The following is a 14,522-nucleotide window of genomic DNA, read 5'->3' as shown; positions in this document are numbered from 1 at the left end:
ATACACCCACCTCCCCTCAGTGAAAAGGTTTCTACTACTTGTGAAGAAGGATCTCGACCCATTCCTTCTCTCCAGAGATGCTGCCTGTCCCGCTGAGTTACTCCAGCTTTTTAGACTGTAGACAATAGGTGCAGGAGGAGGCCATTCGGCCCTTTGAGCCAGCACCACCATTCAATGTGATCATGGCTGATCATCCACAATCTGTACCCCGTTCCTGCCTTCTCCCCATATCCCTTGACTCCACTATCTTTAAGAGCTCTATCTAACTCTCTCTTGAAAGAGTTAGTGTCTATCTTCGGTTTAAACCAGCATCTGCAGTTCCTTTCTACACATTTTCACTACTTGTAGTATCTGGCCATGTTTTAGCCCAAAGCTCTCAAATTCCCTCCCTGAAACTCTCCATCTCTCTTTCCGTCATTCTCCTTTTTATCAGATGCTCTGTAAAACTTTCTATTTTCACTGAACCTCGGGTCATCAGTTTTGATACTTTTTGTCCGAAGAAAGGTCCCCACCCTAAACGTCACCTGGTCTGTTCACTCCAAGGATGCTGCCTGACCTGCTAAGTTACTCCGTATTCTGTTCCTGGTGTCTTGGTATTAAATTCTCTCTCAGTGTTATTTACCAACAACACGGTCTATTTCATCGCGGTAGAAATGCTGTATGAATGCGCGTGCAGATGCTCCTCGACTTACGACGCTTCGACTTTACGAAGGTGCAAAAGCGACACACATTCAGTGGAAACCGTACTTCGAGTTTTGAATGTTGATCTTTGCCCGAGCTTGCGATATGCGGTACGTTACTCTGTCGTGATGCCGGGCGATGGCAGCGAGCCGCAGCTCCCAGTCAGCCACGCCATCAGCTGTATTAAATGCATTTTCGACACGATATTTTTGATTTACGATGGGTTTATCGGAACGTAACCTCGTCGTAAGTCGAGGAGCACCTGGAGTTTGTCTTCACTGCTACTTTGCAGAACATTCCTCACTTGTTTCTGACGGTCTCTCTTCTTTTGTTCCAGTTCCCTTTGCACAACGTGGTTCTTTGTGCAACTCACAAAGAGAACAGACGCCTGTATGGGTTTGTGCTGCACACGGGAGGCAACAAAATAGAAGGCCGCTCTCTCTCCGTCTGCTATGTCTTTGAATCAAACAATGAAGGAGAAAAGGTGTGAAGGGGCGTTCCTTTGGATATTGTGTGTCCTGTTCTGATTTAAAGCGGATTAATATTGTCAATTGGGCAGGAAATTCAAGGTTCAATTATAATCATATTAGGAAAAAAACTGCAGATGCTAGTTTATGGTAGACATACAATGCTGGAGTAACTCAGCGGGTCAGGCAGCATCCCGGGAGAGAATGAATGGGTGATGTTTCGGGTCGAGACCCTTCTTCAGACTGATGTCAAGGGAGGGGGCGGGACTTTTGTCCCCTGACATCAGTCTGAAGAAGGGTCTTGACCCGTGACGTCACCCATTCCTTCTCTCCCGAGATGCTGCCTGACCCGCTGAGTTACTCCAGCATTTTGTATCTATCTCAATTATAATCATACCCAGTCAGATCGCTGGCCTAGATATTTGATTTATAAGTTGCATGATCATTGCAGTCAATGGAACCAAATTTCAGAAGAGGATTCCAAACTTCAGCCAAAAGGTATGCGTGTTTAGTGCAGAGAATTGAGGGTGAACTCCTAGCCCATACTTTCCTGGTGATAGTTGCTGTTTCCCTGTTCTGCATGCTATCCAATCCGAACAGATGATACTATACATGAATACAATCAAGCCAAACATAGGTAGAGCAAAGGGGAAGCTGCAGAGTGCGGAATATAGTTCTCAGCATTGTAGCACATCGTGGAGGGCGGCACGGTGGCACAGCGGTAGAGTTGCTGCCTTACAGCGAATGCAGCGCCGGAGACCCGGGGTCCATCCCGACTACGGGTGCTGTCTGTACGGAGTTTGTACGTTCTCCCCGTGACCTGCGTGCGTTTTCTTCGAGATCTTCGATTTCCTCCCACACTCCAAAGACGTACGGGTATGGAGGTTAATTGGCTTGGTAAATGTAAAAATTGTCCCTAGTTGGTGTAAGATAATGTTAATAAACGGGGATCGCTGGTCGGCACGGACTCAGTGGGCCGAAGGGCCTGTTTCTGCGCTTTATCTCTAAACTAAACTAAAGTTCCAGAGACAAAGTCCAATGTCCTCAATGGGGTAGAGGTGAATCGGACAGTACCCTAGCTTGTGGAAGGGCCGTTCAGAAGCCTGATAACAGAGGGGAAGAAGCTGTTGCTGAGTCTGGTGGTGTGTGTTTCCAAGCATCAGTATGTTCTACCCAATGGGAGCAGGGAGGAGGGGGAATGACTGGGGTGGGACAAGTCTTGATTATATTGACTGCTTTTCTGCTGATTTTGTTCCTTTTCCATCTGAACTTTTGGTCTTCACAATTTCCTCTTCAACTCTTGTGCTAAATGTTGACTTGTGCGAACAGTAATTGTGGTGATGATAGTGCTACTGCTGACAACTCCGTTTAACCAAGTGATTGAATTTTTATATTAAAATAAATTCCTAACTAAATAGTGTAGTTGACTAGTCGTGAATGTGGTCTTTGATTTTCCAGATCTGTGATTCTGTTGGATTGGCCAAACAGATTGCCCTGCATTCAGAGATGGTAAGTTGTTTTTAAACTACCTTTATTGTAATGGACACCACACAGTGAAAAGTGTAGGAAGGAACTGCAGGTGCTGGTTTACACTGAAGATAGACAAAAAATGCTGGAGTAACTCAGGCAGGCAGCATCTCTGAGAGAAGGAATGGGTGACGTTTCGGGTCGAGACCCTTCTTCAGACATCCTTCACTGTACCTTAATTAGCACACGACAATAAACAGACCTTTGAAGAAGGGTGTCGACCTGAAACGTCACCCATTCCTTCTATCCAGAGATGCTGCCTGTCCCGCTGAGTTACTCCAGCATTTGGTGTTTATCCTCACACAGTGAAAATACAGCATGTACAGGAACTCAAAATCTCAAAATCTGCACCGGATTATTCAGTGGCAATGACCGAGTTCTTTGATCCACTGAGGTTCAAGGTGAGAGGAAAGAGATTTAATAGAAACCTGTGGGGTAAACCTTGCCGCACGGAGGGTGGTGGGTGTATGGAACGAGCTGCCATACCCGAGGAGAAAGTAGAGGCAGGTACTATACCATTTAAAAGACACTTGGACGGGTGCATGGATAACAGCTATTTGGAGGGATATTGGTCAAACGCGGGCAAGTGGGACTAGTGTAAATGGAGCATCTGACTTAGCATGGGCAAGTTGGGCTGAAGGGCCTGCGTCTGTGCTCCATAATGGGAATGCAGATGAGCAGGATACATTAGAATGGTTTCCTCAAAGGATCATGTAGGCAGATAGATGTTGATTTCTACTGACCAGAACATATTATGGAAGCAGCCTTTGAAAAGCAGTGAGACCGTGTGTCTATATAGGCGGGAGCCCGACGACCCATTTTTGTTTGCTGTTGCTAATAAGGAAAGAGTTGTACTTCTGGCGTCTAGTGTGTGTTATGCTGAAGGTTTCTGTCCTCAGTGTGTGCTGTAAGTCAGGGCTGCTTGTGTTAATTACTGCCACCTCTTTGCCGAGCAGTAAACACAGTGTTGTGTGTTGAAATAGGATCGGCAAACAACAGATAAACAGAAGGAACTGGACCGTGAGAAGCAAAGACAACTGATGGAACTGAATAAACAAAAACAAATCGAGAAGGTAAAATTAAGCCAACTCAATGTGCACTCTCTTTAATATTGAAGTTCTGGGGAGAAGGCAGGGGATTGGGGTTGAGAGGGAGAGGGAGATCAGCCACGATTGAATGTGCCAGGAAAGAACTGCAGATGCTGGTTTCAATCGAAGATAGACACAAAATGCTGGAGTAACTCAGTGGGACAGGCAGCATCCCTGGAGAGAAGGAATGGGTGACGTTTCTGGTTGAGAAGAAGGGTCTCGACCCCGAAACGTCACCCATTCCTATTCTCCAGAGATGCTGCCTGTCCCGCTGAGTTACTCCAGCATTTTGTTCAGCCATGATTGAATGGCGGTGTAGACTTGATGGGCCAAATGGCCTAATTCTGCTCCTATCACTTCACACGTTCACAAGTTATAGGAGTAGAATTAGGCCATTCGGCCCATCAGGTCCACTCCACCATTTCAATCATGGCTGACCTCTGCCTCCTAATCCCATTTCCCTGCCTTCTCCCCGTAAACCGTTGCCACGTTTGTGACCTTTGTGATATTGATTGCATGAAACCATTGCTGTCAGGATCTGGAGGAGCAGAGCCGGCTGATTGCTGCGTCCAGCCGGCCGAGCCAGGCGAGCGGCGAGGGCCAGTTTGTGGCGTTGGGCAACAACAGCCAGTCAGAGGACAGCGACACCGCGGATGACGGCAAGACCAAGAAGACGGATTCTGAGGCGTGAGGGCGGATGCTGCTGTTACCCCCGCGGGCCCCCGTCACAGTGAACAGCACACCGCCACACATCACCCACCACAAGGTGTTACATTGTAAAGTCATTCCCTCAAACTAAGTGAGCCGGGAGCTTCCAAAACACTAAGACACACAGGCCCTGTGGTATCTGCTTTGAAATAAGGCTAGGTGCTCCTCAACTTACAATGGGGTTACCTTTCGAGAAACCCATCGCAAACCAAAAATATGGTACGTCGTGATCACGTGGCCGGAGCGAGCAGCGGCTCACTACAGGTCGATGCCGTGCGCACCATCGCCATGCCGAATGGTAAGTGGAACCATCGTAAGTCGGGGAGCACCTGTGTTCTGAACAGCAGATGTTACTAGTTAACTCCTCTCTGTATCTTTGCCTTTACTTTGAAACCAATCATTTCTTTTTGGCAATGTATTCTATATTTTATACATTACAAGCTTGTGCAAAGTTTGTGCAAGAGCTATAACAGCTAGTTCATCGTTGTTAATTCGTAGATGGCGGCACGGTGGCGCAGCGGTAGAGTTGCTGCCTTACAGCGAATGCAGCGCCGGAGACCCGGGTTCCATCCCGACTACGGGTGCTGTCTGTACGGAGTTTGTAAGCTCTCCCCGTGACCTGCTTAGGTTTTCTCCGAGATCTTCAGTTTCCACCCACCCTCCAAAGACGTGCAGGTTTGTCGGTCAATTGGCTTGGTAAATGTAAAAATTGTCCCCAGTGGGTGTAGGATAGTGTTCGTGTGCGGGGATCACTGGTCGGCGCGGACCCGGTGGGCTGAAAGGGCCTGTTTCCGCGTTGTATCTCTAAACTAAACTAAACTAGATGCCTGTGAGGTATCATGCCTAGAATCATAGCATCAAGGAAGAGCCACTGTATTGTGTAAATAAAAAAATAATCCTTCTGCACAGATACTTTACAATTCAGTGATAAGCTGTGCTGTACTCAAGGAGGTGAATTACTTTGTGAAATTGCACACTTTATCTTTGCAGTGAATGAAACCTGAGGAATTAATATCCACTGCAGTGAAATGCTTTCAATGGAACACAGTTTAGAAGCCTCAACCTGACTTTGTCTCGGCTGCTACGAGATAACAGGCCAGTACATAGTTTGATGGTAGACCCAAAATGCTGGAGTAACTCAGCGGGTCAATCAGCATCTCTGGAGAGAAGGAATGGGTGACGTTTCGGGTGGGTGATAAAGTCCCGCCCCCTCCCCTGACATCAGTCTGAAGAAGGGTCTCGACCCGAAACGTCACCCATTCCTTCTCTCCAGAGATGTTGGCTGACCCGCTGAGTTACTCCAGCATTTTGTGTCTACCTTCGATTTAAACCAGCATCTCCAGTTTTTCTACATAGTTTGATGGTTCTGGATTTATTGAACTGAGTTCGTAGAATGTTATTGTCGATCTCTTGTATAGCATTTTGATTTCAGTTTTGTGAAGTTTGGATTGAACACATTTTGAACTAATGTCTTCTCTTCACATGGAATTAATCCATCCTTAAAGATACTAGAGCAACCCATTGTGCCAGGTTCAATATTTTGCATTAAATTTAATTCACGTATGAACTTACTTTTAAGACTGAGTTATTGTCAGTACATATGTTTAGAAACAGACAAACTTTTTAGGAACACAGAGTGCTGGAGTAACTCAGTGGGTCAGGCAGCATCTGTGGAGATCATGGATAGGTGACGTTTCACAGAGTGCTGGTGTAACTCAGCGGGTCAGGCAGCATCTGTGGTGAAACATGGATAGGTGACGTTTCACAGAGTGCTGGAGTAACTCAGCGGGTCAGGCAGCATCTCTGGAGAACATGGACAGGTGACGCTTTGGGTCGGGGCCTGGCTTGAGTCTGAAGAGTCCCAATCTGAAACGTCACACATCCATGTTCTCCAGTGATGCTGTCTGACCCGCTGAGTTACTCCAGCACTTTGTGCCTTTTTTCCCCTCTTTGTAAATCGGCATCTGCAGTTCCCTTGTGCAACCTTATCGGGACACTGATACGCTTTGTTTTTCCAAATGCCACTTTTATTCTTGACGGTTTTGTGAGAATATCCAAGGACTGTTGTGAAACAAGTGGGGAGGACAAAACAGTTAATTAATGAGGCGGAGTTTGAACATAATTGTACCTTGCCCTTTTCACACCACTCTCTCACTTTTCCAAACAGTGTTGAACCACAATGGTGACTGATTGTCCGAGTGCTTTTTTTGCCTGTACATGGCGCAGTATTATAAACCTTTAGCTGATTCTTTATGCATCTTGTAAAGCTGCGTTCGATAAAGTACATTGATTTTATTTGAAGATAGACATAAAAAGCTGGAATTGGTCAGGCAGCATCTCTGGGAAAAAGGAATGGGTGACGTTTCGGGTCGAGACCCTTCTTCAGACTGAAAGTCGGAGGAAAGAGATATAGAGAGATATAGAACAAATGAATGAAAGATATTGGAGGTTGCAGCAACACTTACCTGCAGCAGCCAGGTGCATGTCACTTGCATTCAGGGGTAAAGGCTCGTTTTATCATGTACTACGAAACTACTTTCAGATTTTAAATGTAAAAGAATTATGCCTTTGAGTCCATTCGTAACTAAAATGTTCATTTTCTACACTCTTAACCTGCTTCCTGTGGTGTTAAATTGATGTTTGTAATGCAAAATTTATGGAATTAAACCAAAAAAATACGTACACCAATCAGCCAAAACATTATGACCACTGACAGGTGAAATGAATAACATTGGTTATCTTGTTACAATGGCATCTGTCAAGGGGTGGGATATATTAGGCAGCAAGTGAACAGTCAGTTCTTGAAGTTGATGTGTTGGATGCAGGAGAAATGGGCAGGACTTTGACAAGGGCCAAATTGTTATGGCCAGACGACTGGGTCAGAACATCTCTGAAACGGCAAGGCTTGTGGGGTGCTGCAAAAGGATCTGCTGCTAATGTTTCGGTGCCAGATACCACAGGACACCTTCAGGGGTCTTACAGAGTCCATGCCTCGGCGGGTCGGCGCTGTTTTGGCGGCACACGGAGGACCAACAGCATATTAGGCGGGTGGTCATAATGTTTTGGCTCATCAGTGTAGACTCTGGGTTCATTTTGAAGGGGGAAACTTGCAAAGTCAACAAAACATTGCACTTTGTGTTAGAATATGGCACATATATATATATATACTGTAAAATTAGCCTGTGAGGTTTTTGTAAAACCTTCCAATTGTTAAGAATTAATTTTAAAGTTACAAAATTATTTTAATCAAGTAGCTTTGTTTCTTGGTGATTTTAAAATCAAGAATTACTAACTAAATGTAGTAACAAAACCAGGTGGTTAAACTGATCAATGCAGCCTTTTGAACTTACTATATATTAGTAAATGGTTCTAAATAAACTAGTGCACGTTTAATTATCCCCAATAATTTTTATGTTTATCCGTGTAATAGTATTTTCTAAATGTCCACATTTTGTACTATGAAATGTACATAGAACAAAAGTTAATAAAATTCAGAGTTGATTTTTGTGTGTTTGTGGTTTTTTAACTATTTGGGTACGGCTAGGGTTGCCAACTGTCCCGTATTAGCCAGGACATCCTGTATTTTGGGCTAAATTAGTTTAAATGAGAAGGATGAGAGGAGATCTTATCGAAACGTATAAGATTATTAAGGGGTTGGACATGTTAGAGGCAGGAAACATGTTCCCAATGTTGGGGGAGTCCAGAACAAGAGGCCACAGTTTAAGAATAAGGGGTAGGCCATTTAGAACTGAGATGAGGAAAAACGTTTTCAGTCGGAGAGTTGTGAATCTGTGGAATTCTCTGCCTCAGAAGGCAGTGGAGGCCAATTCTCGAAATGCATTCAAGAGAGAGCTGGATAGAGCTCGTAAGGATAGCGGAGTTAGGGGGTATGGGGAGAAGGCAGGAACGGGGTACTGATTGAGAATGATCAGCCATGATCACATTGAATGGCGGTGCTGGCTCGAAGGGCCGAATGGCCTCCGCCTGCACCTATTGTCTATTGGGACCGCCCTTGTCCCGTATTAGTAGGGTTGCCAACTTCCTCACTCCCAAATAAGGGACAACGGATGACGTCACCGCTCCGCGCCCCACGTGACCTCACCCAGCCAGCGGCCACGTGCTCCCGCTCCACCAATGGCGGGCCGAAGGGCCTGTTTCCGCACTGAATCTCTAAACTAAACTAAAAAATACCCAAGTACTAGTAGCTGCTGTGTGGCATGAAGGCAGATTAAATGGTTGCAACAGGAGGACAAGATGAATGATTTTATTTTGAAATGTGATATGAACATCTGCGGCCAATTTTCAGAGTTCTATTGATCCTGGCGTATTTGAGAAGCATTTTCCCAAATCTGAATGTGATTCAGTTGCTTGGTGGAGGAGAGAGGTAGTTATGAAGCATTCCCTCAACACTAAGCACAGGCCCGATTACAACTCAGTAATGCTACAAAACTACAACACATTAAAAATGCAGTTCCTTCACAACTTGAGAAAATCACCTTTGCTCTAACAATCTTAATTACAAAGACGAAGAGTTATGGGTGTTGCTGTGTTATTTACAATGTTTTATTACTAAAAAGTTCTTTAATCTTTTTGTTTTAAAATGATTTCTCTTTAAATTTTCCTGTGGCAATTAATTTTGGTTCATGATATTGTACTTGATTCTACTGAAAATATGCAGATACATATTAATAAAAAAGCTAAAAACAAAACATTATCTTGCATAGTGCAAGTTATTCATATTTAATACTGAACTGGTATTTACAGACCACTATACCGTAATATATATTTCATTTTCGTTAAATATTGCTCTTAATCATACAACATGTACAATAACAAGCTGGGCAAATTAACATTAACACAAATTATCAGCTCCTCTCCCTATAGTTTAACATTTTCTATTTCTCCGTATAGTAAGCAAAGCAGCAAAAAAGACTCAATAAATCATTTGATTTGTTTTGATCGTGAATCTATACAGCATTTACATTATAAAACATCATGAAGGCAATTCAAAGGTAGACACAAAATGCTGGAGTAACTCAGTGGGTCAGGCAGCATCTCTGGAGAGAAGGAATGGGTGACGTTTTGGGTCGAGACCCTTCTTCAGACTGATGACTATGTCCCGCCCCCCCCCCTGACATCAGTCTGAAGAAGGGTCTTGACCTGAAACGTCACCCATTCCTTCTCTCCAGAGATGCTGCCTGACCCGCTGAGTTACTCCAGCATTTTGTGTCTACCTTCGATTTAAACCAGCATCTGCAGTTCTTTCCTTCACATAAAGATAATTCATCCTATTTCATTGCATTTGTTGTTTTAATGCAAAAATACTGGTTTCAGTGTGTTTTAAATATTGATTTATGGAGCATTGTCCTATAAATAAATCTATTAATGTCAAAACCATGACCATTGCAGTTATCTTTAAAATGTATAAGGAGACGTTAGCGGGCAGGCGTTAGGTTTCGGGCCCGTCGTAACGGTCATATTCTTTGAAGAGGATGTATTCCTTCAGGCGCTGGGGCAAGGGCAGGAACGTCATGAACACTGGGCATCGCAGCCTCATCCTCCCCATGCATCCCCGAACCGCCAGCCTGCACAGGTGCTGCAGGGAGCGCGGGTTTCCTGCAAGCAAGCACGTCATAGAGTCACAGAGTGGTACAGCGTGGAAACAGGCCCTTCATAGAGTCACAGAGTGATACAGTGTGGAAACAGGCCCTTCATAGAGTCACAAAGTGATACAGTGTGGAAACAGGCCCTTCATAGAGTCACAGTGTGATACAGTGTGGAAACAGGCCCTTCATAGAGTCACAGAGTGATACAGTGTGGAAACATGCCCTTCATAGAGTCACAAAGTGGAGCAGAACTAGGCCATTCGGCCCATCAAGTCTACTCTGCCAATCAATCAAGGCTGATCTATCTCTCCCTCCCAACCCAATTCTCCTGCCTTCTCCCCATAACCCCTGACACCCGTACTAATCAAGGATCGATCTCTGCCTTAAAAATATCCATTAACTTGGCCTCCACAGTCTTTTAGAAACATAGGTCAACAGACAGCAGACAACAGACAATAGGTGTAGGAGGAGGCCATTCGGCCCTTTGAGCCAACACCGCCATTCATTGTGATGATGGCTGATCATCCACAATCAGTAACCCGTGCCTGCCTTCTCCCCATATCCCTTGATTCCACTAGCCCCTAGAGCTCTATCTAACTCTCTTAAATCCATCCAGTGATTTGGCTTCCACTGCCCTCTGGCAGAGAATTACACAAATTCACAACTCTGGGTGAAAAAGTTTTTTCTCACCTCAGTTTTAAATGGCCTCCCCTTTATTCTAAGACTGTGGACCCTGGTTCTGGACTCGCCCAACATTGGGAAAAAATTTCCTGCATCTAGCTTGTCCAGTCCTTTTATAATTTTATATGTTCCTATAAGATCCCCTCTCATCCTTCTAAACTCCAGTGATTACAAGCCTAGTCTTTTCAATCTTTCTTCATATGTCAGTCCCGCCATCCCAGGGATCAATCTCGTGAACCTACGCTGCACTGCCTCAATTACAAGGATGCCCTTCCTCATATTAGGAGACCAAAACTGTACACAATACTCCAGATGTGGTCTTACCAGGGCCCTGTACAACTGCAGAAGAACCTCTTTAGTCCTATACTGAAATCCTCTTGTTATGAAGGCCAACATTCCATTAGCTTTCTTCACTGCCTGCTGTACCTGCACGCCAAATTTCAGTGACTGGCGTACAAGGACACCCAGGTCTCGCTGCACCTCCCCCTTACCTAACCTAACTCCATTGAGATAATAAACTGTCCATTGAGATAATAATCTTTTGCGGCAATGAATTCCACAGATTCACCACCGTCGAACTAAAGAAATCCCTCCTCATCTCCTTCCGAAAGGAACGTCCTTTTATTCTGAGGCTGTGACCTCTGGTCCCAGGCTCTCTCACTAGTGGAAACATCCTCTCCACAACACTCTATCCAGGTCTTTCACTCTTCGGTAACTTTCAATAAGGTCCCCCCCCCCCCCTCCATCCTTCTAAACTCCATCGAGTACAGGCCCAGTGCCGACAAACGCTCGTTACATGTTGAGACCCTTCTTCAGACGCTGAGTGACCCTGATGCTGAGTTACTCCAGCTTCGTGTGCCAGTCTTTGCTTTACACCAGCATCTGCAGTTAATGCCCTCCATACTAACAACATGCAAACTGGGTCGGGCTGAAGATGTCCTGGTTGTGTTGCTCCTGGGCCTGGCCAAACTGGCCATCCGCGAGTCACGGCACCAGGCGGAAGAGGGTTCTGCCCGAGCCGGCTGCGTGCCCCTTTTCCAGGGTCACGTCCGTCCGCGCCCGGGTGGGGTTGGAGAGGGACCGCGCGCTGTCCACGGGCACCCTGGGGGATTTCCGGGACCGCTGGGCACCGCGGGGGGGTGGGGAATGCATCCTTGACAAGGAGTGTACAGTAGTTTTATTGCTTGTCTTGTATTATGGTGGTGGGTTCTGTTTTGCTTTTATTGTAGTGTATATATTATTTTAATATTTGAATAAATAATTTTGATTAAAAAATGCAACATGCACTCTGCAGATTGAGAAACGTACCCATGATGTGTGCGATCTCCGCCCATTCACTTTGCTGTTCCAGCACCGCCCTCAGTTTTGAGCAGAGAGTAACGCTGGCCACATAATCCAGCATCACACGCACCACCTTCCCCGACAGATGCTTCAACCAGGTTAGAGTAATGACCTCACAGAACTGAAACACATGTTCAAACACCACATAATAATAACAATCAAATAAGATAGGTTTAGTTTAGTTTAGTTTAGTTTAGAGATACAGCGCGGAAACAGGCCCTTTCGGCCCACCAGGTCCGCGCCGACCAGCGATCCCCGCGCACTAACAACATCCTACACCCACTAGGGACAATTGTTACATTTACCAAGCCAATTAACCTACAAACCTGTTGGTCTTTGGAGCCTGGGAGGAAACCGGAGCACCCGGAGAAAACCCACGGGGTGAACGTACAAACTCCGTACAGACGGCACCCGTAGTCGGGATGGAACCCGGGTCTCCGGCGCTGCATTCGCTGTAAGGCGGCAACTCTACCGCTGCGCCACCGTGCCGCCCTGAAATGGTTAAATGTTCTAAAAAAAAATCTTTCTCTCCTTTGAAACTCCAACGAAGGACATTGTGTGTGTACGAAATCGTTAAAATCTCAGGGTAATAAAATCTTGTTTAAGGTGATGTATAGTTATGGCGGCACGGTGGCGCAGTGGTAGAGTTGCTGCCTCACAGCGCCAGAGACCCGGGTTCGATGCTGAGCACTGGTGCTGTCTGTATGGAGTTTGCACGTTCTCCCTGTGACTGCATGGGTTTTCTCCGGGTGTTCCGGTTTCCTCCCACATTCCAAAGGTGTGCAGGTATGTAGGTTAATTGGCACTCTGTACAAATTGCCCCCAGTGTGTAGGACACAGAACTAGTGTACGGGTGATCGATGGTCGGCCTGGTCTCGATGGGCCGAAGGCCCGTTTCCATGCTGTATCTCTAAACGTCTGCTTTGATCTGTCAGTTTTCACACCTTACCCATCCATACCTCTAGCCTTCCTCTCCCCTGACTCCCAGTATGAAGAAGGGTCTCGACCCGAAACATCACCCATTCCCTCTCTCCAGAGATGCTGCCTGGCAGGCTGAGTTACTCCAGCATTTTGTATCTATCTTCAGTATAAACCAGCATCTGCAGTTCCTTCCCACATGCATCCCACCCATGTTCTCGAGAGATGCTGCCTGACCCGCTGAGTTAACATAGAAACATGTAAAATAGGTGCAGGAGGAGGCCATTTGGCCCTTCGAGCCAACACCGCCATTCATTGTGATCATGGCTGATCATCCACAATCAGTAACCCGTGCCTGCCTTCTCCCCGTATCCCTTGATTCCACTAGCCCCTAGAGCTCTATCTAACTCTCTTTTAAATTCATCCAGTGAATTGGCCTCCACTGCCCTCTGTGGCAGAGAATTCCACAAACTCATAACACTGGGTGAAAATGTTTTTTCTCACCACAGTTTTAAATGGCCTCCCCTTTATTCTTAGACTGTGGCCCCTGGTTCTGGACTCCCTCGACATTGGGAACATGTTTCCTGCATCTGGCTTGTCTAGTCCTTTTATAATTTTATACGTTTCAATGAGTTCCTCGGGCATCTTGGGCACGTACCATGTTGTCTTTGATGACGGTGGGACTCCAGCCCTCGTGGGTGAAGAGAGGGTGGACCTTGTTCTCATGAGGGCAGTGGAAGCAGCGGTGGATATGGTAGCCGTAGGTGAACAGCAGGCGCAGGATGCGCTGGTCGTTGAGGGCGTACTGTAGGGCGGAGGGGAAGTGGGTGGTGTTGACCCGGCAGTAGTAGTTGACGTTGGCACCATGCCGCAGGAGCAGCTGGATGAGCTGATGGTTGGCCAGGCGCAGGGCCAGCTGCAGGCAGTTGATGGGGTCCTGGTTGGGGAAGGCGCCGGCCTCCAACAGGAGACGGGCCGAGTGGACGTCGTTGTTGGACACGGCGAAGTAGAGGGCGGACTTGCGGTGGTCATCGTAGCCGCGCTGCAGCTGCGAGCTCAGCATGAAGTTGACGTCGAAGCTCGACTGGAGCAACAGCTGCAGGCAATGGTGGTGGCCGCCCGCAGCGGCACAGTGCAACGGGCTGATGCCACTCTCCTGGATGGCAGAGACCTCCGTCACCACCACCAGCTGCTGCACCAGCCTGCGGAGGAACACACCGCAGCATCAGAGCATACACGCACGCACGCACGCATACATGTATACACGCGCATACACACGCACATGCATACACACGCACATGCATACACGCACACATGTACACACATACATGCACACACGCATACACGCGCATGCATACACGCATACACATGTGCACACACACGCATAAACGCAGACACGCATAATAACATACACACACGCATACAAGCACACATGCATACAAGCACACAGGCATACAGCATACAAGCACACGCGTACAAGCGTACACGCACACACACATACACAC

General features: G+C 46.5%; 2 protein-coding genes across 3 annotated transcripts in view; one reads left to right on the top strand and one right to left on the bottom strand.

Moving 5' to 3' along the window:
• The window catches only part of appl1 (adaptor protein, phosphotyrosine interaction, PH domain and leucine zipper containing 1), a 47,619-nt gene extending 39,657 nt beyond the window's left edge, over positions 1–7,962 (top strand). Inside the window, exons 19-22 of one of the 2 annotated variants that reach the window (XM_078414600.1) lie at positions 1,019–1,165; positions 2,607–2,657; positions 3,659–3,748; positions 4,299–7,962. In XM_078414600.1, the coding sequence (XP_078270726.1) occupies positions 1,019–1,165; positions 2,607–2,657; positions 3,659–3,748; positions 4,299–4,454 (444 nt within the window). In that variant the 3' untranslated portion in view covers positions 4,455–7,962. Of the gene's footprint in view, positions 1–1,018; positions 1,166–2,606; positions 2,658–3,658; positions 3,749–4,298 lie in introns of those variants that run through there. The other variant, XR_013548400.1, reaches the window with a different exon arrangement.
• A 1,958-nt stretch (positions 7,963–9,920) lies between these two features.
• The window catches only part of asb14a (ankyrin repeat and SOCS box containing 14a), a 13,298-nt gene continuing 8,696 nt past the window's right edge, over positions 9,921–14,522 (bottom strand). Inside the window, exons 7-9 of the mRNA XM_078413766.1 lie at positions 13,676–14,219; positions 12,067–12,220; positions 9,921–10,087 (exon numbers count right to left, since the gene is read on the bottom strand). Of these exons, the coding sequence (XP_078269892.1) occupies positions 9,921–10,087; positions 12,067–12,220; positions 13,676–14,219 (865 nt within the window). The remainder of the gene's footprint in view (positions 10,088–12,066; positions 12,221–13,675; positions 14,220–14,522) is intronic.

The sequence above is a fragment of the Rhinoraja longicauda genome, chromosome 17 (genome assembly GCF_053455715.1).
Source record: "Rhinoraja longicauda isolate Sanriku21f chromosome 17, sRhiLon1.1, whole genome shotgun sequence".
Lineage (NCBI taxonomy): Eukaryota > Metazoa > Chordata > Chondrichthyes > Rajiformes > Arhynchobatidae > Rhinoraja > Rhinoraja longicauda.
This window is presented reverse-complemented; position numbering and strand designations above follow the sequence as displayed.